Source organism: Triturus cristatus, chromosome 1_2 (genome assembly GCF_964204655.1).
Source record: "Triturus cristatus chromosome 1_2, aTriCri1.1, whole genome shotgun sequence".
Classification (NCBI taxonomy): Eukaryota; Metazoa; Chordata; class Amphibia; order Caudata; family Salamandridae; genus Triturus; species Triturus cristatus.
This window is the reverse complement of record NC_140580.1, coordinates 306,307,416-306,333,167: the sequence shown is the minus strand read 5'-3', so window position 1 is coordinate 306,333,167 and position 25,752 is coordinate 306,307,416. Positions and strand designations below refer to the sequence as shown.

Below are 25,752 nucleotides of genomic sequence, written 5' to 3'. Positions count from 1 at the left end.
TGCTGCTCTACTCCTCTTGGACCTCTCGGCTGCCTTTGACACGGTTGACCATGACACTTGAAACAAAGGCTATGAATCCGGCATAGAGGGAACTGCTCTAGACTGGATCGCGTCCTACCTTCAAAACAGAACTAATGTCATCCATACCCCACCTTTCTCGTTCAAACCATACTCCACAAAGCAGGGGTCCCTCAAGGCTCTCATCTTGCCCATGCTTTTCAACATCTACATGAAGTCATTACCGGTACTGATCGATCAATCAATTTCACCTCACGTGCTAAAACTATGCAGATGATGCGCAAATACTCATTCAACTGGAATGCCCCAAAGAAATTGGAAAATCCCCAATTTTCAGTTGTTTCAGCCGTGAATCAGTGGATGACTTGGAGCCATCTCAAATTGAATGCTTCCAAAACAGAAATACTCACGTGTGGCGATTGGAAACCTTATGACCTGCTTGCCGCCTGGCCTGATGAACTGGTATCACCGCCTAAAGTATCGAAGGAAGTAAGAAACCTCGGAATGACCATGGATTCCTAGCTATCGATTGCCCAAGTGGACAAACTAGCAATATCAAGCATTGTCACTATAAACGCTGTGACGAATTTTCCCTCATTTGGGATTTCCACACAAGGTCCAAGCTACGATTTCCCTTGTTCTGTCCAAACTCGATTACGCCTTTAGCCTCTACCACGGTCCAATGTTTAACAACCATGAAAAGACTACAACGGATTCAGAACTCTGCTGCCAGACCAATCTTGCATTTCAAACCGCGGGACCACATCTCACCTGCCTTGAAAGCCCTGCATTGGTTACCGGTTGCCAGAAGATCCCTGTTAAAGCTACTTTGTATCACCCACAAGGCAGTACATGAAATGGGAGTGCTCTTCATCAGGAATAAAATCACCAAACACATTCAACAAAGGAACCTCCGCTCTAGACTGGGCACCTCACCTCCAAATCCCAAGAAACAAGAACAAAAAACATGGGTGGCACATCCTTCTCTGTTCAAGCAGCCAAACTATGGTACTCTTTACCCCCCCAACATAAGATCCACCGACAACCACCTTAACTTCAGAAAACTACTAAATTGGCTCTGCCCCACATAAGCACCTTAATAAACAGAATTTACAGCATATCCTTCTGTATATGAGCATTTATTTTCACTAAAGATATGTACCTATTTTTGTGTATTGCTTTGTATAAACGTAGACTAATTATGCTGGAAAAAAATTAATCTTTGGTCTACATGTACTTGCTTCCATTGTGCATCTATGCACCTTCAATGTACTTGGATCTGTGCGTTTGTTACTTTTCTCCTAAACAGGCATATCCAATGCACTACTCTTATTTCTCATCCTGTACCTCTATCAATATTTTTAATCTACATATACTTATCTCCTTTATGCATCTATATACTTTCAATGTACTCGTGGATCTATATATTTATCACTTTCTTATAATTCAGCATATCCAATGCACTAACCTATTTCTCACCCTATACTTCTCTCAATATATCTTCTAACCTAACTTTCTCATCTCAAACTTCTTTCTACAACTCTTCCCAATACACTACCCTAGCTCTTGCCCAATACAACTATCAATATTTCCTCTAGATCCACTCTCTCATTTATCCCAAAGTCCATACCACTACAATGATCCCCAAAATAACCCTTTCTAGACTCTCCCCTGCTCTACCCCTCCTTGCATTATCTGACACCTCGCATTACTATACTAATCCCGCAAAACAAACCTTTCTAAACTCTTCCCTCTGACTCTTCCCCTCCAAAATCCCTTTTTACTCAACCAAAAACATCCTCCTACTGCTATGACCTCCAAAAAAAAAAAAAAATCAAAATCCTTCACTCTTCTATCCCTCCACTATCTTTTCCAATCAAAATAACAGACTAACCTGTTCACTTCTCAAATTCCATATTCCACTTTACTAATCCACCACTAATCCTTTATAGTTTCCAGAGTAGCGTGCTACTCGCCAATAAAGGGTTTCAACACCCCATCAGAGTTACAAGCGCTATATAAATGCAAACCTTTTTCCCTTTTCTACCCCTCCCCAACCCAAATAAGTGACTAACACACCCATCACTCCAATTACTAGCCTGTTTCACCATACTAATTCAACGCTAATCCTTATGGGTTTCAGAGTAGCGTGCTACTTGCCAAAAAAGCACTTCAAAACCCCGTCGGGGGTAGCAAGCGCTAAGTAAATACAAACCTATTTCCCTCTTCTATTCCGCCATCTACCCTTCTCTATCCAAATAACTGACTAATATCCACAACTCCAATTACTTTCTTATTTCACCATACTAATTCACCACTAATCCTTTATGGATTTCCGGAGGAGCGTGCTACTCTCCAACAAAACAAATAAAAGTGCTTCAGCACCCCATTAGGAGTAACAAGCGCTATATAAACTTTTTTTCCTCTTCTATCCATCTGAATCCAAATAACTGACTAACCTATCCACCACTTAAAATGTACTTTTTATATTTCGCTATACTAATTCAACACTAATCCTCTATGGGTCCCGGAGTAGCGTGCTACTCGCCGAAAAAGTGCTTCAACGCCTCCGTCTGGGTAGTAAGCGCTCTATAAATGCAATTAGAATACAATAACGGAGCTAAGTGAACAGACTTCATACCCATGACCGAAGGAGAAGCCTTCAAAATAATCACAAACTTGAAGCCCACATCCCACACTACCGAACCCCTTCCCCCTCCACCCTGGTACTGAACCTCCACCATATCTCCTTGCTTTGGAGCAAAATCCTCAATGTCTGTCATCAGGCTGTGTTTCTAAACCCCTTCAAATAGGCAAGTCACGCCCATTCTCAAATCAGGAACGGACTCCAATAACCTCAGACCTACCACCAATCTTCCCTTCCTATCCAAAACAATGGAAAAGTGTTTGTGTGCCTTTCTTCAACTCAACCGGCATCATAGAGGAATTCAACCGCCACAGCACTTTCCAATCAGGATTCCGGAAAGGCTGTATCACAGAAACTGATATGATCAATATTTCTGATGACATTAGCTCCTGCCTCCTAATCCTACTCAAATTATCTGCGGCATTCGATACATTAAATCATCCATCTTTACTTGAGACGCTCAAACGGCACTGGTATCAGTGGCACAGTCCTGAGATGGGTTACATCCTATCTGCAACATCGCTTTAAATAAAAAAAAAATGAACAATCAACAGTTTTCTCTCGCAGCATGAACCAGTTCCACAAGGTGTACCTCAAGGCTCCATCCTTTCCCCAGTCCTATTTAATCTCTTCATGGAACGCCCCAGTTATTTTAAACCATGCAGGGGTCAAATATCCCCTATAGGCTGACAACACTCAACTCTACTACAAAAGAAAATCGCCCACTGACCTTAGGCATCTTAATGCCGCACTGGTTAAGATACAGACATGGCTAAACACTAGCCACCTTAAACTGAACCCTAAGAAGACAGAACTACTGCTCCTCTCCTTTAAAAAAAAAAAAATCCTTTACCTATAGAGTGTGGACGTGCTAAACAGCTCTTTCACTTTCTAACTCCATTAAGTCCTTGGGTATCACCCTCAACAAAAACATGGCAATGAGTGAGCCCATCTTAGCCCAAAGGAGCTCTCCGCACACGGGGACATCTCAAGAAAATCAAACCGTTTATTCCCCCAGATGATCTGAAGACCGTAATGCAATCACTTGTCCTCTCAACTTGCCTACGGCAATGGCATCACAGGAACTCCGAAATGTCACTTTGTGCCCTTAAGAGCAGTTCTCAACAGCTGCCAGGCTCCTCACATGAATTAAGCGATTTGATCACCTCTCCTGCCCTCCGTAGCCTTAATTGTCATTCCTTTGAAGGAAGATGTATCTTCAAGACAGATTGTATTGAGAACCCCAAATACCTAGAAACCAAACTATTAAGAGCAGGAAGAGTCCGGGCATTGAGAAGCTCCAAGTCTCTTCTTCTCATACCTCCTAATCTGAAGAAGAAATTATTGTTTCAAAAAGCAACATATTGGGTATCTGAAAGGACTGTCTGTTTGCGGTTTACGCCACCAATTAAAGTGCCGCAACAGGGTGGTTGGACCCCCTGTATTTATTCAAACATATGTGATGCATCTTGCTTTTCCTGATGTTTGTCTGGGCAGTGATAGGCGGATGCCAGTGGACGATTTGTACTCCGCAATAATATGGTGAATGCATGATTTGCGTATTTGTGATTCTCTACACAGCGACTATTGTTGGGAGTTGAATGGTGTTGCTTTTTTGAAACAATCGCCAGCATGAACATGAAAAATTAATTACCCTGAATAAGTCCATTGTTATGGACAAAACTCGTTGACTGCTTTTTCTGTAGACTGGTGACGGTTTATTGAAGATTAAGATCAAGTGGAGAATTGAATATATTCTGGAAATGGTTCTTGACTTGCCTGTAAATTGCATTAATTGTGGTGCACCTCTATGTATTGAGAATTATTCACATAACCTGTAAAGTGCTCAGATACCGCAGGTCTTGCTAGCGTTATATAAAACTGAAATGTTATAAATCGAAGCTCACAAAGGGGCATCAAAATACTGGCCTGGTAGTCTAAGGGAAGCACATGATTTCAGTTTACATGATTTAAGCCACACCCTTAATTCTACTGGCCTCGCCTCATGAAAAGGACTCCTAGTTACGATATTTATTCCCCTCTGCTTTCAAAGACACCCTGCCCCCAGTGTTTTTTTTATCTATCTTCTGGAGAGGTAGCCAAGCTTCCTGTCTCCGATTTTAAAATTTTCCTTTAAGCAGGTGCACAGAGCACTTTCAGGAGGTGACTTTTGATAGCTGGTTTTCAAGGCACAGTAATATCCAGAAACAATTTAAATTGGTGTCAGGCCAAATTGGCACTAGGTTAAAAGCCACCCTTGGAATTTTGTTGGGGGCAATCAATGTTAAGTGCATCTTCACTTGGATTTGTTCCTGTAGAAACCAGTAATCCATATTATGCGCGGTTAATCCAATTCCTTATTGATGGCAGGTTGACTTGGATTGTTTCAGCTGCACACACTCCTGCAGCCCATCCTTGACTGTTGCTGGATTCACTCCTGTAGCCCATCAATGACTGTTGCTGGGTTCAGCTGTCGTTGCCAAAGCTAGGCAGAGGAATCGGGGGGGGGGGGGGATGGCACACAGGCCATCTTCTTGTGTGAGGCATTGGGCTAAGTGTATGGGCAAGACCACAGTCGTTTATTTGGACCCTCTAACTATACAGCGTTTTGTTGAAAGATGAATTCTTAGCTTACAGTTGGCCTATAGCTCGCCCATTTCTTACTATTGGTTGGCTTCATTTTCACCCTCATTTGCTTGCTTATTATTTGTTAGCCTGTGTGGGCTTTACTCCCTCTTCATGCGATTGTCCCTTCCCTGGAGCATGTATGCAATGCATTTGTTCTTTCACTTCTTACTTTTCAGGTGCTAATTTTGCCATTGTCTAAGCACTTGGAGAGTGCATGGGTTTTCCAGCTGTCTCGCTTTGCTACTTACCATGCTCTTTTTTGCTTTGTTTCTGCCTGTATGCTTTTCCCCACCTCTCCTCTGTGATGTGCTCCTCTTCATGTGCCACACCTCCCCATGTTGCTTTCTCAACCATATGCAGCTCTCCCCAGCTCCACGTTGCAGTTTCGTCTGTTTGCTTCCACCCTCCCACCTGTGCAGTGTGGTGCTCCCCTGGCCTCCTGTTGCTTCCCTGTACCCCACTCCATGTTGCTTCCACTCACCTGCATTGCTTTTCTTGTTTAATGATCCAACTTGGATCAGTAAACAAAGGAGAGAAAAAAGCACTATTCTTATTCTGTAGGCGCGTGCATGTGCCTACCTAATTACTTTTTAGGTCTCGCCTGGCTATCGCGCAAGCGATCGCTCAGTGAGCTTTATGTAGGGGCTTCCGAAAATGCTCCCAAAGGCTTCCCAGGCGGATCGGGTGGCGGTTACGCGCACAACCACGCGCATTCCATTTGCCACCAGCTGCTTCCTGCATTCAGAGATTTAGTAAGGGGCACAAGACCTTAGGAATGCGGTTTATGGCCAGTGCATGTGAGGCATTCAAGCGCGAATCTGGCATCGGACTTGAAAGCAGCAGACTGCTTTTGCCAGCGCGCGCTCGGCCTCACTTCTTGCATCCCCTATAACAATGAACTTTCGTTATAACTCACACCCCATATGCTCGTTCCCTCCCACCCTTCCTTTGATGTCCGCTTTTTTTGTTGTTTACAAACCACGCCACACACTGCTGCACGCCGCTGCACGCAACAGTGTTGCACGCCTCACACTGCTGCACACTGCTGCACACTGCTGCACGCTGCACACTGCTGCACACTGCTGCACTCCACACACTGCTTTTATGCGAGTTTATGCTACTGACATTGTAAATGACAATGCCTTTTTATTTGTTTTAAAACCACAACATAAATAAAGGGCATTGTAATTTTACAATGCCAATAGCTCAAACTCTTATAAATGCGAGACCTATTGCATTGCAAATGCTTGTTTTCACAATTTTTGTGTGTTTTTAGCCATGGCGCACAGCAAGGGGTGGCGGGGTGCTAAAACCGTTAGTAAAGTCAATAAGTCACACATTCAAGACTTAATGAATTTGCCAATGCTTATTTCAGATGTCACTTTCGCCAGGTCACTGGCTTGCCTTAATATAGTGAAGGCAAGCATAAAGAAATGTCCCCGCTTAGTTGAGGAGGATGTAAATTCAGAAGTAGACTCACCATACATTGCTTACACAGGCTGATGTACGGGCAGGAGAGCTCCATAGTGGACATATGGAGAGTGAAAGAGTGCTAACTTAATGAACCTCTGCTATACTTTGTCAGCACACTATAAACCCGGGGCTACATATGCACAAGAGGACCCGAGACAGGAGTAGCCCAACAGTCGTTTTCACAACCACTCATGCACACCAGGGGATTGACGGCACCCAATTGTGAGACTATACTTATTTATTAAATGGAGCCAGTAAGCATTGTACTCAAATAGTGATGTAGTTAAAAAGGCAGGCACTCACGCCCACTAATTTGATGTCCCCATCCTTTAGTGCTGTCATGATGACGTCCATTGCCCATTTGAAAACAATTTCCACTCTGGGTGGATCCCTGTAATCCAATAAAGTTAATAACTCTGCTGGACTGCCTGCCGTGTGACTCGTTATGCTGTAGTCGTTGAAATGAGTAGCAGGACTGTAAGTGTGTGTTGCGTGGCAACACAGGCAGTAAAGTAAGAAAGCAGTATTTCCAGAGGATTCACTTCTCTCCAGATAGTACTTTGTTTCTCAAAGGGAAGGGGTTGTAACTTAGCAAAATGTGGGCTGTAGGTAGGTTTAGCCTTTCCGTATATGAAACCAAAATTGCAGGTAGTGACAAATCGTTTATCCAGTGTATGGTTTTAGATTGAAGTCCTTACTCTGCATTGTTTTTTCTCAGGAAATGTGTTTCAATACCTTCTGATGGCTGCATGCTATAAGTGAACTTCTTTTTGTGTTTTTTCAGGATGTGTTCAACATGATTGTGGAAGTACCACGATGGACCAACGCAAAAATGGAGGTAGCTGCTTTTCTTTTACTTATCCTTTTTCTTTTCAATTTAAATTTATTCTCCTTATTACTAGAAACTCAGAAATGGGTCTTTTAGTAACCCAGTGCGAGGGTGTATCTTAGTTCTGGGCTGTAGGTGGGTAGTTGCATTTTCACCATTACTTCCCACTACCCAACCGTGCTTTGTTGTACATTTACATTGACTTGTACCAGAAAGCAAGCTGCAGGACATTGCAACTATAAGAGTAGATAATCACATAAGCAATTGTAAATTGTGCTATCCAGTTTCGATATATTGTTGTTATTAAACCAGGCATGGAATATGAACGTAAAGTAAATATAATTTACATTATATATTTGCTCAAAGTAGTGTAGGATCCGCTATCACAAAGGTGAATTCGCACAATACTCCTGAATATCTTTTTAGACTGAGTTGCCTCTGGAAGATGCACACAGTAAGTGCCCTTGGTTAAGACCTCCTAAGCTCTTGTCCCCATTCAGTTGCAGTCTGAATGTGGCCGTCGGCCATTTTTAAATGGAGGCCTTTGTGGAACCTTCGCTTAAATTACTATCAAGTACCCACTTATTCTTGTAACCTCATACTGTAGTTCATGCAAGCAGCATAAATGAACAGTGCTGTGTTATGTACATACGCCATCACCCTCAAAATGCAGTCGCCTCACGTGTTCTTCCCTCACTGCATGCTAAAAACGAAAGTGCTGTTTTATCCTGAAGGCAAATACGTGCTGAGAAATGAAGTTATTCGCTGTTTAAAGTTTACAATTCAACTGGACTATGATCTTTTTTCTCTTTGTTACTGTTTGGAGACACGTCTCATTCAGTATCCCTTCTTGTTCCATGCCCCACTTCGCAGTTCTGTAAATGGTTCAAAGGGCATTGCACTTAAGCGCCTGCTCTCGTTCTTTACAGATTGCCACCAAGGATCCCCTGAACCCCATTAAGCAGGACGTCAAGAAGGGGAAGCTGCGTTACGTGGCCAATGTATTTCCTCACAAAGGCTACATCTGGAATTACGGCGCCATCCCTCAGGTAAACGGTTTGTGTAACTAGCGCAGGCGTGGTTTTGTCTGGAAAACTGGGTCACTAAAAAGTTGATATTCCAGTTTGTGGAGTGAACAGACCAGTAACGGGGGCTTTAGCAATATAATCTTCTCGGCCATTTAACAAACGCCGTGGCAGTATGTTCAATGTTGTCTTCAGTAACCTAAGCTGTGATGCGAATGCTTTCATAAAAAATCTATTGTGTTATAGTTGGGCGGTTTCAATAATTTGTATTTTGTACATACACTGCTGTTGAACAGTGAAAAGAGTGGTTAATACCAGCACCGTAAGTATGCTCATTGTCTGAGCAGCCCCATAGTCTGCATTATTAGATTGCAGAATTGGCACACATCAACTTGTCTATAATTCACTTCATAACCATATTGCACAGTAACACCACCATTCCCTGTACCTTTAAGGCAGGCCTCACCTTAGTTTAGGGCACCAAAGCAGTCACATCCTTCCTCAAAAATAAACTGTAGCTGATCCAAGCCAAGGATTTTGTGCTTTCAAGGATCCAAATGTTTCTCATTTTTAGTGAACTTTCCTGATTCTTTTTCACTTTCAGAGAATCCAGGCAAGCTGTAATTTTGCATAATCCTAGACTTTTGTTAATGCAAAGCATGCATATGTACGTGGTTGCATAATCAGTACTTCAAATCAGGTTGTTTCATTCTCAATTCAATCAAGCTTTATTGCGGTTTGATTTACCATAAAAGCACATAAAGATAAAACAATCAATACAGTGGGTCAGACAATTCAATTCATGCATGTAATCACAATTGTATAGATGATTATTAGACGTATTCTTAAAGTAAAAACAATTTAAATACTATCCAATTCTAAAATTGTTAAAACTATGATCATTATAAAAAATAAAAAAAAGTGCAATCTTTTCTCTCATTATCCAGTAGACTTAATGCTGGTATATAGCAATGTTATTTTATCAGGTTCCTTCGAATTGTCCACATAGAGAGCAAATATTTGGCTACTGCAGAAATAATCACTGCGTTGGTATCAGTTTTTAGTATCCTAAAGAAAATCAAATATTGCATTACACCCAGATTTTTACACAGCTGAATTATCCATTTCCTCCTAATGCTAGCATATGCTGAACAGAAAAGGATAACATGTACAGGAGTTTCTTCCTCAGTTCGACAACCTGGGCAAGGACGTGCCGGACCCCCTTTCCACCTATCAATATTATAGTAAAAAGGCAAGGTGCCATATCTAAATTGCAAATAGAGCTTCTTTGCTAAAGTAGGTTGTATTGCATCAATCTCAGGCTCAAAGCTATAAAAGGACTTAACGTCCAAAAAGATATCAGTTAAGCTTGAAGTTTTTACTGAGCAAAAGAGATTCCTTAAGTTAGATTCTTTTACAACATTGTCATGGTTTTCTTAGAAATAGCTGGGCAGGAAACCTCGGGATTTAGCCACAGTTCCTCGAGCCCAGTCGATGTAAGTGACTGTCTTACAAATGTTAACCAAGGGATCCTACCAGATCCTAATGAAGCCATGACTACTTTGAGCTCCTCCTTGTAATTCACCAGCTCAGGGATGCTCCACAGGCGCTTCCAGTGAAGTAGGGGCCGAACAGCAATAGCTTCTGCGATTGGGCGAATATTCAAATCTAATCTGAGCGGGGCCAAGGGAGTACTTTTTGGCAGATCTAATAATTGCCTTATAAAATTATTTTCAGTTATAGATAGGTTACTTACTGGTGTATGTCCCCAGAGTTCCGCCCTGTAAATGGATGATGCCCTGGCTTGAACTCTAAAGATTTCAAGGGGGGCACTTATTATTTTGTGGGTACAATTCTTCTGCACTTTTAGGATACCCCCAGCTTTTTGGGTTAGTCTTAAGTTGGCCTTGGCCAGTTGAGGACCCCACCCCATTTTATCATTCAAAGTTAAAGCCAAGTATTCAAAAGTTGGGACCCTTTCGAGGGGTCTGCCTTCCATCATTGGATGGGGGCAGTTAACAGTATTGGCATTAAAAACCATGTACTTCGTCTTATTTATATTGACCACCAGGTTCCTTTTAATACAGAATTTGGAAAACTGGTTCAACACCCGCTGCATCCCCATTGGGGATTTCGAAAGCAGCAGCGTGTCATCCGCAAACATTAGTGCGGGAAATCTTTGAGCAGCCAATTTGGGGGAGTCAATGTCGTTTATGGCTAGGAGATCTTCGATAAGCCCGTTGAGGAAGAGAGAAAACAGGGACGGGGCAAGCACACAGCCCTGTCTAACGCCTTTCTCAATCGGGAATGGTCCAGTTAGCTGACCTTGCCTACCAAAACGAACTCTAGCGAGTGCCTTCATGTAAGATCTTAAACTGATGGCGTAAGTATGGCGGAACCCCCATTGTTAGTAAAATAGTCCATAACTGGTTCCGGTCCACCATATCAAATGCGGACTTTAAGTCGACGAATGTGAGATATAGACTACCCCCTTCCAGGACCACATGCTTCCAGTGAAGGACTTGCAACCGGAATAGTTGGTCAATTGTTGATATTTGGCCCTAAATCCCGCCTGGAGCGGCGTCAGAATGTTGTTGTCGTTGGACCAAGCCTGTAATCGTTGTAACAGGAGCCTGGCATAGATTTTTTTGGGTCACATCAATAAGGCTAATAGGCCTATAATTAGAGGGTTGAAGCGGAGAACCCTTCTTATGAATTGGAATTATCTCCGCCCCCAGCCAAGTGCTTGGGAGTGGTAGCCCCTGCAATATCGCGTTAAATAATACCTGTAGGTATGGGCCCCAGACTATCGGTTCTTCTCTATATAAATCACCTGGGATCCTATCAAGTCCCGGTGCTTTGTTTGGCTGAATACTTGAAATGGCCTACAGGACTTCCACCAACGTGAATGGTTGCACTGACCACATAGGATTCGGAGCCAATAGGCTCGGAGGGGCTTCACTTATAAGTGTAGGAGAAAGAGAATAAAGATCTTTAAAATAAGAAGACCATGCTTCTTCGGATACGTTTGGAGCAATTGTAGACCTGCCTTCTGATTTTCCAGTGTGGACAAGGTTCCAAAAAGACCTTGGGTCCTTAGCCACAAGTGCGGATGTAATAGCGGACCAACCATCTGCCTCCCATTCTAATTTTGCGTTTTTTAGCAATTTCTTATATGCTTTCATTCTCACAAAACTTGGGTGTTTATTATTCACACACGAAATCCTGCAACAAATTCATGTTATCTTGTTCTGATTCTTCAGAAGCTGGCATACACATTTCAGTGCATTAACGTTTTGCAGAATCTTCAACCTGGTTCATCCATCTCTTGAGGGGAACAAAACCTCAATAATGACCAAATGTAGCAAAAATAGGATCGTTCTCACCGTAAGGACAGTGAGTGGCAGTCATTTTGCATTCTAATGGACTGGTCAGGAGACCTCACTAAGAAAAACGAATGCATTGATTTTAGCTTATGTAAGGATCAAGTAGAGCAATATGTAATCATTTTACAAAAGAAGTATCTATTGCCACCAAAACCTTCCTAGTCTATTACGTCTCGAACAAGAGTGCACCCACATCTTAGCTGCACCTTACTTAATCTTGAAACTTTAGGCAGCAGTGTCTTCATTGAGTTCCCCTCAGTGACATCCAAGTGCTCGTCACCCTCTGTCCTGGTATTGTCACCTCCTTTACCTGCCTCTCACTTAACTTTTCTGGTACTTTTTATGAGGTTCTCCTCACGAAATGTCCTCCTCTAGGATCGCAGTTCCCGCCACCCCATCCGATAAACCCCCATACCCCCCCCCCCCCCACACACGCTTCCATCCACAGTAAGCACCAGTCATGTAGGGCTTGATGTCTGATCTGCTTTTTCTGAAGATCTACACAGTCATTCGATTGCCACCTGAAATCCTGGCATTGACTCAAAAGGATTCAGTGTCGGAGGAGAAAAGAGAAAACCGTAATACTGTTTCTTCAGGGAAGAAGCCTGGAAACAATGTCTGAACTAGGAGTAAAAGTGCCAAAAGCTCTACCACCCACGGCCGGACTTGGAACAGAACCCAGCCCTGTCCCCATATTTTTCTGCTTCCTAAAAGGGCACAGGAGCTGAGACATGAACATAATTGCTGCCTCCGACAACTGTGCCCTACGATACCATTGTTCACTTTCTCATGGTAGAATGTACTGCAGGGAAAAAGTTATTCTCTTGATGTCCCTGAATTCTAAGGAGTTGCTGATGTACACCCTCCTTGAGATTATGTTGGATCTCTGTGTACAAAGCTAAACCGAACTACAGCCTATGCTCGGAGCATAGTCACAGCCCCGCAGCAGAGCAATGGTTGCGAGAACAGCCCAGGAACAGCTACCCGGTTCACAACTTTTAAAACATGACACCATCATTCATCAATGAGAGCTGCTGCATGATTAAAAGATTCGTAAACCTTGTTGGTGGCATCAATCGCTACATAAATATGACAACCAATGAATTTGTCTAAATTAATTCGTTTTTGTGATTTGGTTGTATAATTAATTGCCAGTACTGAATCTATTTTTCTTTATATCAAACACAAAAAAAGGGGGGGATCTAGGAGCTAAAAAAAGGTCCAGTGTCCATGCTCCCAAGACTAGGTACATATTTCCAGGAGGACAAAGTTCCTGCGGGCAGGTGCAAAAAGTCACCCGAGCCCTTAAAAATAAATAAGGAGTGAAAGAGTTCCTAGTTTGAAGAACCACTCGGGTAAGTGGAGGACCACTCTATGTCCTCTGTTGCCCTCACCTTTGATCCCTGATCCATGAGCAGATAGTGCCTTCAGGGTCATAATTTTTTAGCAGTTTAATTCTGCTCAGGGTACATCTATACAAGTTGCTGCATGATGACCCACCATGTTTTTCACTCACTTGCACGCACCTTTTTTACCCTCCATACAGAACCCACTTTCCACATACCCACATGCACCATCCGGCGTATCCTAAAAGATCTCCGAAAAAGTGACCCTTCGGGGGCCCGTAGGGAATTGCAGCGCCGGCCCTACGAGGAGCAACCGCCCGATGATGAAGCATGACACCTTTCGGGGTGTGTGAGGGCAACAGAGGACATAGAGTGGTCCTCCACTTACCTGAGTGGTTCTTCAAACTAGGAACTCTTTCTCTCTATTTTTCTTTATACAGCGGTTGGTTTTTGGCTTAGGAGCAGAATTAAGTGCAGGATTTGAGGTTGAGTTTCTTGTTACACTAACTTGAAATGAAGCCTGGGAGCTGAAAGTGTATTGAACCTTGTCTGTTGCCAGGAAAACATGACAGCGCATAGATGCCCCTCACTCCACAACCTCCAGCCCGTATGATTGGGCAGTGCCCACAGTCACCTGAACCGGACCTAATGTTAAGGACACTGGTAACCGGTAGGGGTAGGGTTCCGATTGCTCCCAAGTTGTCTTTTGGGAGATGCTGGGCTCTAGTTGGATCCAGGGGTTATTACTACCATTAATCCAGGTCACTTGACTGCCACAAAAGTTACTAAATAAACCCATGGTCAACTCTTTGGTAGTTTGGCACAAATCAGTCCAGCTTAACCTAGAGGCAATATGTAAAGTATAATGGATTACTCAAACAGTAATAAAGTCCAAATACAAAACCATAAAAATCCCAAAAGGAATAAAATAAGTAGAACCAGCGTTTTTTAAATTTTTAAAATGTAAGTTAAAATAATGCCAGGAAACACAAAGTGCCGATAATAGTCAGTGGTTGTGGTAGAAGAGGAAATATGTGCAATTAGGTGCTATTCGCGATTAAGCTACACTAACCTGGTTTGTACTTGTCAAAGGTTTTGCCTTCTAACTTTAGTCCTTTAATTTCCAGTCCACCACAGGAGCACACATCTAAAGGCCCCCCAGGACCTCATGGGAGGCCCTTAAAGATTTGCATGGTGTCTGGTTGAGTGCACAGCAGGATCCACTATGGGTCTAGTTGCCACTGGGCAGCTGAAAAGTTGCAGGAAAAGGTCTCTTGTATCTTTAACAGGTCAGCCTTATGACCCTTGGGGTCCACGTCTTTGTTCAGGGTACAAGAAAGAGTAGGTCCAGTCTTAATGCTCATTACTTACATTAGGTCCAGTCCTCTCTGGTTCTTTCACAGGTCCACAAGTGATCTGTAATCTGAAGTGGGTTCTTGGAGGTGCAACATCTATGCCAGGCACAATCCAGTGACCTGGACTGCCTGCCTCCCCCCCCCCCCCCCCGGGCCTCCCTAATACAAGATTTAAAAGTTCCAAGGGCTAACCATACCCACTTTGGTCATTTTCATGATGGCAGAAGCTTTCGGACACACTAAACAAGGTTGTGTGTGTGTGTGTGTGTGTGTGTGTGTGTGTGTTACTATGGTAACTGTAATTCTATGGTAATTACTATGGTCATTCTTGTGTCCACCCCCAGTCAACACCAACATCCAGTTTGAGGCAGTCCTTGTATCCCACAGAAGCGCTGAGAAAGCAGTCTGGTTGAACAAAAACAACTTTCAACAGTCCTTTTGAAGAGTGCCTCAAGTTTTATATGTAAACCTCTGACACGCCTGTCACTGTAAAGTCAAAAGGGGCCAACTGTGTTTGGAGCCAGATTGGCTAGCTGGTAAAGAGGAAGCTGGCCTGGCTGTTAACTGCATCTGCCTGTGACAGGAGAGGCCTCCTTTGAAATGTAACTAGTTTTGGATCACACCCCACATGCCTTACTGTCAAGGGAACACCATCACCCTCCCCCACACAAGCCCTTTGTCTGCAGTCTGGGAGCAATACACATTTCCCAGTGGCGAAGACCTCAACAGTCCAAGACAGCTAGTAACTCACAGAAAAGCCCCATAACCTTTAGACCAGGAAATGCCAGCTTTCTAAAAATGCAAAAAGAGCAATTGATGGACGTAACTCAGAAAAATGTCATACATTCATTCTAGTACAAAGATCTGGGCCTAAATCCACTGGATTCAAACTATCCTGGCTGATGGGGGGGGTGAAACCCCGAAACCGGTCCTAGGATGCTTGTTTGCGGTCCAGGGAGGACCTGGCTTGGCAGTTCGGGCTGGAATGTTCCTATGTTGGCACAGGGTCAAGACTGATTTGCAGATGGCCTGGTCTAAATTGGGCTTGCATGGTGAGGAAAAGAATGATTGATTTAACCCAGATCTCTTACCTGGAGGTGAATGTTATGATTTGTTCTGCATTGCGTTCATCAATTGTGTGTCTTTAGCTTTCTAAAAGTGGCATTTTCAAAATAGTTATTTAAAATCTGACTTTACCAGTAATACTGAAGAGTTTAAATTGCAACTGGACAAGTGCTTGAGTGCTCATATAGGGTAGGCAGCGCTATACAAATACTATAAATCCATACAATGCAACCCTATTCAGAGACCTAGTTTGCCAATGAGACTTGCGTCTGAACTTTTATGTTGTGCTGTAGTGCCACCTGTGACTATACTGGTTCGAGGCATGTGGGCTGCTGAATTCATATCTGTGCATAGATCGCCGCCTAGTGTTGGGTCCGGATGTTTGCACGTTGTTGTCCTGGAAGAGTCTTCGAAGTATCCTTGGATAGGTGACTCCTCCCCTGGACTACAGTGCGCATGGGCATCCTCTCCATCCTCAGATTGTTTTTTTCCGCCATTGGGTTCGGATGTGCTATCTTAGCTCAAGTTAGGAAAATATTTTTTCGAGGCCAAAAGGCCTTTAGTTTGCGTCGGTACTGTTTATCGATCGGGTTTCGATACAATCCTGTTAGTCTACTAACTTCAGCACCGACTTTTTTCGCATTTACCTGTCCATCGACTACTTCGACGATGGAATCGAGGACGCCATTCAAAAGGTGTCCGGTATGCAATGCGAAGTACCCACACATCGACGTCCATCCGGTGTGCAACAAATGCCTTTCGCCGGACCACGACGAATCGACATGCATGGCCTGTGCCCGGTTCCGTTCCAAGAAGACTCTGCGGAATCGACGAGCGGCGAGACTCGAAGCGCAGCACGCGGCACCGGCCCCAACAGACATCTTCGACGAGGCCGAAGACGTCGAGGAATTAGAAGTCTTGCCCTCCAGTCCCGTTTCCGAACATGAACCCGGATCGGATGAGGTAGACGAGTCACTCTTCCACAGAGGTGAAGACGACACCGAGGTAGGAGACGACGAGGAGGCCTTAGGGGCCGAAGAGAGTAGCTCCAATGATGAACAAGGCCTACCTGTTCAAAACGTTGAATCACCAGTGCCACAGCCTGTGGCTCCAGTCGAGGGATCGCCTTCGGGCCTTACCCAAGACCCATCCCGCAGTTCTTCGGCCCCGCCCTCGGGCCCGGCCTCGGACGTTCAGCGGCAGCCATTACTACATAAACAGGCTGGTTTCCCTACCACAAAACCGAAACCGAAAGCTGCTCCGGTTCCACCGAAACCGAAACTGGCGCTGGTCGGATCGAGGCCTTCGACGCCAGCGCAACGCGTCGGCACCGACCGCACCAAGAGGGACTTCGGTGCCGAACTTGAAGCGGGCGACTTTGGAGTCGACAAACGGAAAAAAGCCATCGGCACCGACAAACCTTCTCGGCTGCCGGCACCGACGACACCAAGGGCCGTACCGCCTGCTGGGTCTCGCACCGCTCCCTCGACGACACCTAAGCCTCAGGTATCGAAGACTTCGATGGTGATCTCTGCACCTCGACTCGATGAACCGCCGGCGCCGAAAAAATCCACGGCCTCTACCAGCCTGGCCGGTGCCAAGGCCTCGAAGACGCCCCAAGTACGACCTGGTGCGACGCAAGCCAGCAAAACCGCAGCTGTCCTCCAGGACACGTCGGGTTCCGGCTCGATCGGAGCTCCAGCAGCCTCTTCGGTGCCGGCCAACATTACATTCGGCTTGCCTCCGTCGACAATCCCAAAAATGTTCCAACTCAGGACACGGGTCGCCCAACCTACGGTCACACCTGCCGAGACGTCTCCGGCACGTATCATCGACGCCGACACTGGCAGGATGATTCTCCATGACCGAAGGATAACTTCGGAGCCGCCGTTGGACCCTTTCAGGATCCCACTAAAAAGGAAGTTGCCTACAGAATCGGAACCTCTCCTTTATGAACCCTTCCATTCATCCTACCAGGATCCACACCGGTTCTCCCCCACACGCTCCGTTACGGATGCATTGGAGGACTACATAGATGACCAAGTCCCCTACCATGTAGACACGGACGACCAGCAGGACCCTGATCTAACTTGGGGCGACCCTGCAGACCCCAGTGCACCTCTCGATGCACAGGACCAACAACTCTATGGGGCAAAAACATCTCCTACGGAGGATACTGCGGCGTTCAACGCTCTTATTGAACGTGCTGCGAATAACCATGGGGTACAGCTTCACTCTGATACCATCGAAGATGACTTTCTAATGGACACCTTTGCATCCTCAGAAAGACATGTAAAGACTCTGCCAATGTTGAAGGGGGTCCTCAAACCAGCCAAGGACATTTTCAAAGAACCCACCAGGGCACGAGTGATAAACCCCAGGATTGATAAAAAATACAGATCAGCACCTGGGGATCCTACTTACATCAGAGGACAATTACCACTCGACTCCATCGTCGTAGCGAATGCACGCAAGAGGGCACACTCGCAAACGACAGGTGACGCTCCTCCCCCGGACAAAGAGTCCAAGGTGTTAGAAACATCTGGCAAGCGAGTTGCCGCCCAAGCTGCCAACATATGGCGCATAGCCAACACTCAAGCGCTCCTTGCTCGCTATGATAGAGCGCATTATGACACACTGGAGCAGATATTCCAACATCTCCCTGACCAGTTCAAGGAAGGCGCAGAAATGCTCATCAGAGAAGGACAGCTACTAACGAACGCTTCCATCAAATGCGCACTAGATGCTGCAGACACGGCTGCCAGAGCCATAAACACAAGCGTCATGCTGCGACGACATGCCTGGCTACGGATCTCAGGATTCAAGCCTGAGGTACAAAATAATATACTGAACCAGCCTGTCAACCCCGACTATTTATTCGGGCCAGAGGTTGACACCACCCTTGAGAAAATAAAAAAGGACACGGACACTGCAAAGTCCATGGGCGCTCTCCAAACTCAGTCCTTTCGGAGCGGCTCCTTTCGTCGCCCCGGAAACAAGGGAGCAGGTAGAGGACAGGGGTCACAACAAACATATAACAAAGGCAATACACAGACCACCTATGATAAAAACACCCGAGGTGGATATCGTAGCTCCAGCACAAAGGGCAGAGGACGCGGCTACGGCAACACCAGGTCCTCCCCCAAGAACAAGCAGTGACGCCCTCTCCCTTCCTCCCGACCACATAACACCTGTCGGGGGAAGGCTACAAAGGTTCCTGTCCACGTGGAATTCCATCACCACGGACAGGTGGGTCAAAGATATTGTAAAATACGGTTACTGTCTGGAGTTAACCTCCACTCCACCCACAATACCACCAAGAAGCCGTCCTATGTCCTCAGAGCACTTGACGCTCTTACAGCAAGAAGTGCAAAGTATGCTTCTAAAAGGCGCTATAGAGGTCGTACCCATCCACGAGCAGGGTGCGGGAGTGTACTCCCTCTACTTCTTAATTCCAAAAAAGGACGGGTCGCTCAGACCTATATTAGATCTGAGACCCCTGAACCAGTACATTCTTTCAGAGCACTTTCACATGCTCACTCTACAGCAAGTCCTTCCGCTTCTCAAGCAGGGAGACTTCCTAGCCACACTGGACCTCAAGGATGCGTACTTTCACATACCCATCCACCCCTCACACAAAAAATACCTCAGGTTCACTGTTCAGGGGCAGCACTATCAGTTCAAAGTCCTTCCCTTCGGCGTGACAACAGCGCCCAGGGTTTTCACGAAGTGCCTAGCTACAGTGGCAGCACATCTACGGAGGCAGCATATACACGTCTACCCCTACCTAGACGACTGGCTCGTTCAAGCGAAGTCAGCCCAGCAATGCGCAAGCCACATGTCCCGCACCATTCATCTTCTTCACAGTCTGGGATTCTCACTAAATTATCCAAAGTCCCATCTCCAGCCCGCACACGTACAACAGTACCTAGGTGCGACTATAGACACTCTGGCGGCCACAGCTCAGCCAAATTTAATGAGGATCAACAGCATACAACTGCTGATCTCCAAGTTCAAACCCAATCACTCACTTCCTGCGCGAGTGTTTATGCAGTTGATAGGCATGATGGCCTCCTGCATCTTCATAGTCCCGCACGCGAGATTACATATGCGCCCACTTCAGGAGTGCCTAGCACGTCAGTGGAATCAGGCTCAAGGACAGTTGAAAGACCTAGTGTTGGTGAGCGGTCGGGCATACAACTCTCTGCATTGGTGGAACCCACACAACCTTTGCAAGGGCCGACCATTCCAAGAGCCTGTCCCACAAATAGTACTGACAGCGGACGCGTCCCTCCAGGGATGGGGAGCTCATGTACTCCACTACACAGTGCAGGGACTATGGACAACACAACAAAAGAAGTTGCACATCAACCTTCTGGAAATGATGGCAATCTTCCTAGCCATGAAGGCATTCAAAGTACATCTATGCAACAAGGTCGTGTTGATTCGGACGGACAACATGACCGCAATGTACTACATACAGAAACAGGGAGGAACACACTCTCCACAGTTGTCTCATCTGGCTCAGAGCATGTGGAAGTGGACCATTCAAAGGAACATGTTCCTCATGGCGGAACACCTCCCTGGCAAGGACAGCCAGATGGCGGATCTGCTCAGCAGACACAGCCACCAGATGCACGAGTGGGAGTTACACCCATCAGTACTCCAACCGTACTTCCAGCAGTGGGGTTATCCGGAGATAGACCTATTCGCGACAAGCAAACGCAAAATGCCAAAGCTTCGCCGCCAGGTTCCCACATCCGCAGTCGCAGGGCAATGCGATATGGATGAACTGGTCCGGCAGATTTGCGTACGCTTTTCCCCCAGCGCCATTGATGCCGCTAGTGGCCCGCAAACTCCGACAACACTCCCTGACACTCGTCCTAGTTGCTCCCACGTGGGCACGCCAGCCGTGGTACACCACCTTCCTCGAACTTTCCGTGGTGCCGCATCAAAGGCTGCGGATCAAACCCGCGCATTTGACGCAGAACCATGGAGAGGTTCAGCACCCAGATCCGCAACAGCTGAACCTGGCGATCTGGCTCCTGAAGTCCTAGAGTTTGGCTATCTCAACCTGCCACCTGACTGTATGGACATCATCAAGGAGGCCAGGAGACCCACTACCAGAGCTCGCTATGCAGCCAAATGGAAAAGGTTTGTCGTTTATTGCGGTAATAATGACATCAACCCGCTGGACGCATCCATCCAAAACATCATCTGTTATCTCTTACACCTCTATCGATGCAATCTGGCGTACACCTCTATACGTGTCCATTTGACCGCAATCTCAGCCTATCTGCAAACCAGGCAGCACCTCTCTCTATTCAGAGTGCCTGCCATCAAAGCATTCTTGGACGGGCTCAAACGAGTCATTCCACCTAGTCACCCACCGGCTCCAATGTGGAACCTCAACTTGGTCCTCACACGCCTGATGGCTCCACCCTTTGAACCTCTACACTCCTGCGAGATTCAATTCCTTACCTGGAAAGTGGCCTTCCTAATAGCGATCACTTCCCTAAGAAGAGTTAGTGAACTCCAGGCACTAACCGTTCAAGAGCCATTTATTCAGGTTCACGCCAACAGGGTCGTACTACGTACCAACCCCAAATTCATGCCCAAGGTAATATCGCAGTTCCACATGAATCAGACCATTGAACTGCCCGTTTTCTTCCAAAACCCACAAACTGTTGCAGAAAGGGCACTACATACACTAGATGTACGGAGGGCCCTCATGTACTACATCGACAGGACTAAACCATTCAGGAAGACAAAACAACTGTTCGTTGCCTTTGCCCCACACCACAAAGGTAACGCCATCTCCAAAGCAGGGATAGCCAGATGGATAGTTAAGTGTATTCAAATCTGTTATCAAAAGGCAAAACGCACATTAACTATTCCACCACGAGCCCACTCAACACGTAAGTTGGGGGCTTCCATGGCCTTCCTAGGAAATATTCCCCTGCATGATATATGCAGAGCAGCCACATGGTCCACTACACACACATTTACAAAACACTATTGCGTAGATGTGCAGTCAAAACAGCAGGCAGCTGTAGGACAGGCTGTTCTCAAAACACTTTTTCAGACCGCTGCAGCTGGCACGGGTAGCCGCCGCCAATAGAGGGCACTGCTATGTATTCTATGCACAGATATGAATTCAGCAGCCCACATGCCTCGAACTGAATATGCTACTTACCAGTATGCATCTGTTCTTGGCATGTAGGGCTGCTGACATTCATATCGCCCTCCCTCCTCCCCGGCGCCTGTCACAGCTGCAGCTCTCAGAATTACTGTATAGCATGGTCATCACTTTCTGTATCTACTCCATCACTGCCACAATGGCGAAAAACAATCTGAGGATGGAGAGGATGCCCATGCGCACTGTAGTCCAGGGGAGGAGTCACCTATCCAAGGATACTTCGAAGACTCTTCCAGGACAACAACGTGCAAACATCCGGACCCAACACTAGGCGGCGATCTATGCACAGATATGAATGTCAGCAGCCCTACATGCCAAGAACAGATGCATACTGGTAAGTAGCATATTCATTATTTCAGCTAACAAATAACAATCTCAAGTGCCATTTTTCCCCAAAAAACGTCCAATTTGCCCATAAAGAGGCATCCACCCAGGTTATTCTCACAGCGCCTCAGTGCTCTGATCAGGGAGGCTTAGGAAGGTTGGCATGCCCCCCCCCCCCCCCCCGCCCCCTTTTTCTAATTTTGCCTTTACCATACATGCCTTTACTACGTATCTCGTAGTAAAGGTATGCGTGGTAAAGGCTTTCGTGGTAACCACGCATGCCATGTAATGCATGCGTGGTTAAGGTTTGCGTGGAAACTGCTGCGTTGTAGTGCCAGTTTCCCGTTTTTAACTTTGATAAGGCTAAGTTGGACTGCGCACACCTAAAATGATGAACAGTTGTACGTTTGTTGCATGCTTTCTGGGGTATCCCCCTCTGGTCAGAGGGTTTGTATTGAAACTGAAGAAAAGCGCCATACAGGTTGGGCTTTTCTTCTGTTATAACTTTGACAATATTATTTTGAACCGCTCCTATTATTGCAGCAAAGTAATAGGTGTGTAAATTTGTATGAAATTGTTTTTTTTTTATTTGCTACACGAATTTAACTTCTATCTCTAAGGTGGGGTGGATAACAAAATCCTGCAACTGTAACCAAAATAGACCTGGACCTTCGTGATGGGTCGGATCCCGGTTTAAAAATATACTTTGCATCTGAAGTCGTTCCATTAACCTTTATCACTTCTGAAACCTCAGTTTGTAGTCTTTCGACCTACTTACAAGACGTCTGTGGTGGTCTTCAGTTGAAATTCTGTGGATTTCTAAACCTATGTAGTAATGTTAGAAGTTGTGCAAAATGATTTGTCAATAGAGTGAAATTAATCTGGCGATTAGTTAATCTGGAAATTTTGAATTTTGTATAGCGAATGTTTAACCAACATATTAAGAAGGGGGAGAGTCGTCACGCATTCCAAGAATAGCCTTCCAAGAATATTTGCTAAATAAATATATTGGCATCAGGTTCTAGAAGTTTATTCAAAAAAACAATGATCAATTAAAAAATCTGGTGGGTTGACGTAGTGCCTCTTAAATCGGACTAATTGGGCCAAACCTCTAAAGTTGTTGTATTGCTTGTGTAGTTATGTGATATTTAAGAAGTTTATGAATAAGCACATGCACTTAAAATTGTACATTTTAAGTTTTTTCAGACTAAACGCTATAGGAAGCCAGTTTTTCACTGGTGTCCTGCAATACTAAATGTGACTAATTATCCTTTCCTAGACATGGGAGAACCCCAAGCACATAGATGAGAACACCGGCTTTGGTGGAGATAACGACCCAATCGATGTCTGTGATATCGGAAGCAAGGTATTTTTGTTTTAGCTTTTAAAGTGAAACGCTCTTTTGATCTAAATTACATTGAACATGTTGAATTGAATTCTTATTAAATGACATTGTATGAAAATGAGGATTAACCTGGCTGATCATCAAAATAAGGCACACATTGGAGAAAACGTCTGGCACAGGAGTAAGTAAAGGTTAGAGGGGCACCTCCCTTGACATGTGTGTCTTTGATGTATATGGGCTTCACAGGGCCGTGCTGAATACGTATTTTTTTTATTATATATGTTACTCAGTGACAGCCACCACTATGTAGTTGATTCAGCTTAACTTTCTATTGAAGAGGAATTTGTATTTGCCTGTAACTCAATCTTACGATATGCCTTTCAGGACCAAGTGGCCCATTTTCGCACAGTGGCAGTAAAGTTAAGGTGGCATTTAAACAAAAAATAAAGTTTGACATTTTTGTTAGCAGCAACAACTCAAACGTATTTACGCCAAACTTAGCATGAAAGTGGTATTTACTCAGAAAACATGCTTTTCGTGTTTTGGGGTAAATTAATGCAGTCGTTTTTGAGATATTGGCATTTGGCAAAACGTCATGGATGAACACTTCTGTATATCTTGGCTGTTCAAAATCTCAGTTTCCAAAACTGATTCTTTCAATCACAGTTGGATTTTTTGAAAATTGTGACTGACTGATAAAGACGAAACAGTTTCAAGCTGCCCAAAAATTGTAATCCGAATTGTAAGCACTGGGGGAGAGGGAATCCACATCAGAGGAGGGGCACTATTAGAGGTGACCGACCCCCACAGAATGCTAATGGGCGCCCAAGGCTTGGAAGAGGGAGGTGGAATTTGCAGTAGTTTGTATTCGGAAACCTGCATTTTCAGAAAATTGGGAAATTTAAAATCACAATTTTTAACTAAAACCAAAAACAATCTAGGCTATGGGTTTTTGGTTAACTCTTTGTGCTCGGTTGAAACCTTGTGCCTCGAAAGCAGGCTACCGAATAGGGTTGTGAACAAGGCCTGTGGCCTTGTACGCCTCCAAAGGAGTGAATATAATGCAATACAGTATATATAAAAAACAATTGTTTTAAAGAAATTAACTAAAAAAAACACTTAAAGGTTGGTTATCCATGAGTGGACAATAAAAAAAGTAAGTCCCCCTCGAAGTTCACCAAGTATGCAATGCATCACCAACACCATAATGGACTGTTGCTGCCATGCTCAGTACACCCATTTATAAAAGTAAGCCATATCTAAACTAGAACTAAACTTCATTTTTTTTTTTCTCCAGTGAATGTATTATGCAGTGGGAGTTGCAACTATGTAGTTATGATTCAGTCGTATTTTGAAATGGTCTTTTTCTTATTATTTTCTATTACTTTGGATCTCGTGGACAGATCTCCGAAATTGGTACTCTGGCATGCAGTCAAGATCTAGCATGCTTGTCAAATTTTATGAAGTTATTTGCAGGGGAATAAAGTTTAACCGAGATCAAGGGTTAAAAAGCATTGGCATAGCCAATAGGTCTCTTATTTGGGACCTTATAAGTATTTAGTTATGCAGCACAATATCCTTGGTACAACATCAACTGTTGCATGGCGAAACACTTATAAGGTCCCAAAGGCAAGACCTATTGGCTATGCCAATGCTTTTGTTTATGCATCTACTGAGGAAGGGAGTCTAGCAGGCAGAATAGGGTCACGCTCCACCTTCATCCAGATCCAAAAGCATCAGGACTGTAAATGAGGATTCTGAGTCATAGGTCGAGCTTAGTCTGCCACAAGTCATACAGTGGTTTTAGTATCAGCTTGTCTGGTCCAGAGTCAGTTCGGGCTAACTGTATGTGGCAGGAAGAAGCAGCTATTACCGCTGTACGGCGGAACATAGTGACGCGTGTGTGTACAGCCAATAAGAAGTTACGATTTTTTTTTTAGGTCTACTGGAAAGCCTTTTTTGCGGCCAAAATTTTAAAATTACGCTCCTTAGCTGATTTTGCGGTTGATTCGCGTAATGCTGGAGGGCCTGACCTAAACATAGTAACTCTAAGGAGATTTTTAAGCATATTTTGTGTTCAAATTAACCAATACTAACCATTATTAAACAACT

The 25,752-nt window shown here is 44.8% G+C and overlaps 1 protein-coding gene across 1 annotated transcript in view; it reads left to right on the top strand.

The window, feature by feature from the left end:
* Window positions 1-25,752, top strand: part of PPA1 (inorganic pyrophosphatase 1) — a 212,331-nt gene that overhangs the window by 99,474 nt on the left and 87,105 nt on the right. Inside the window, exons 3-5 of the mRNA XM_085603855.1 lie at window positions 7,551-7,604; window positions 8,525-8,644; window positions 23,575-23,661. Of these exons, the coding sequence (XP_085459981.1) occupies window positions 7,551-7,604; window positions 8,525-8,644; window positions 23,575-23,661 (261 nt within the window). The remainder of the gene's footprint in view (window positions 1-7,550; window positions 7,605-8,524; window positions 8,645-23,574; window positions 23,662-25,752) is intronic.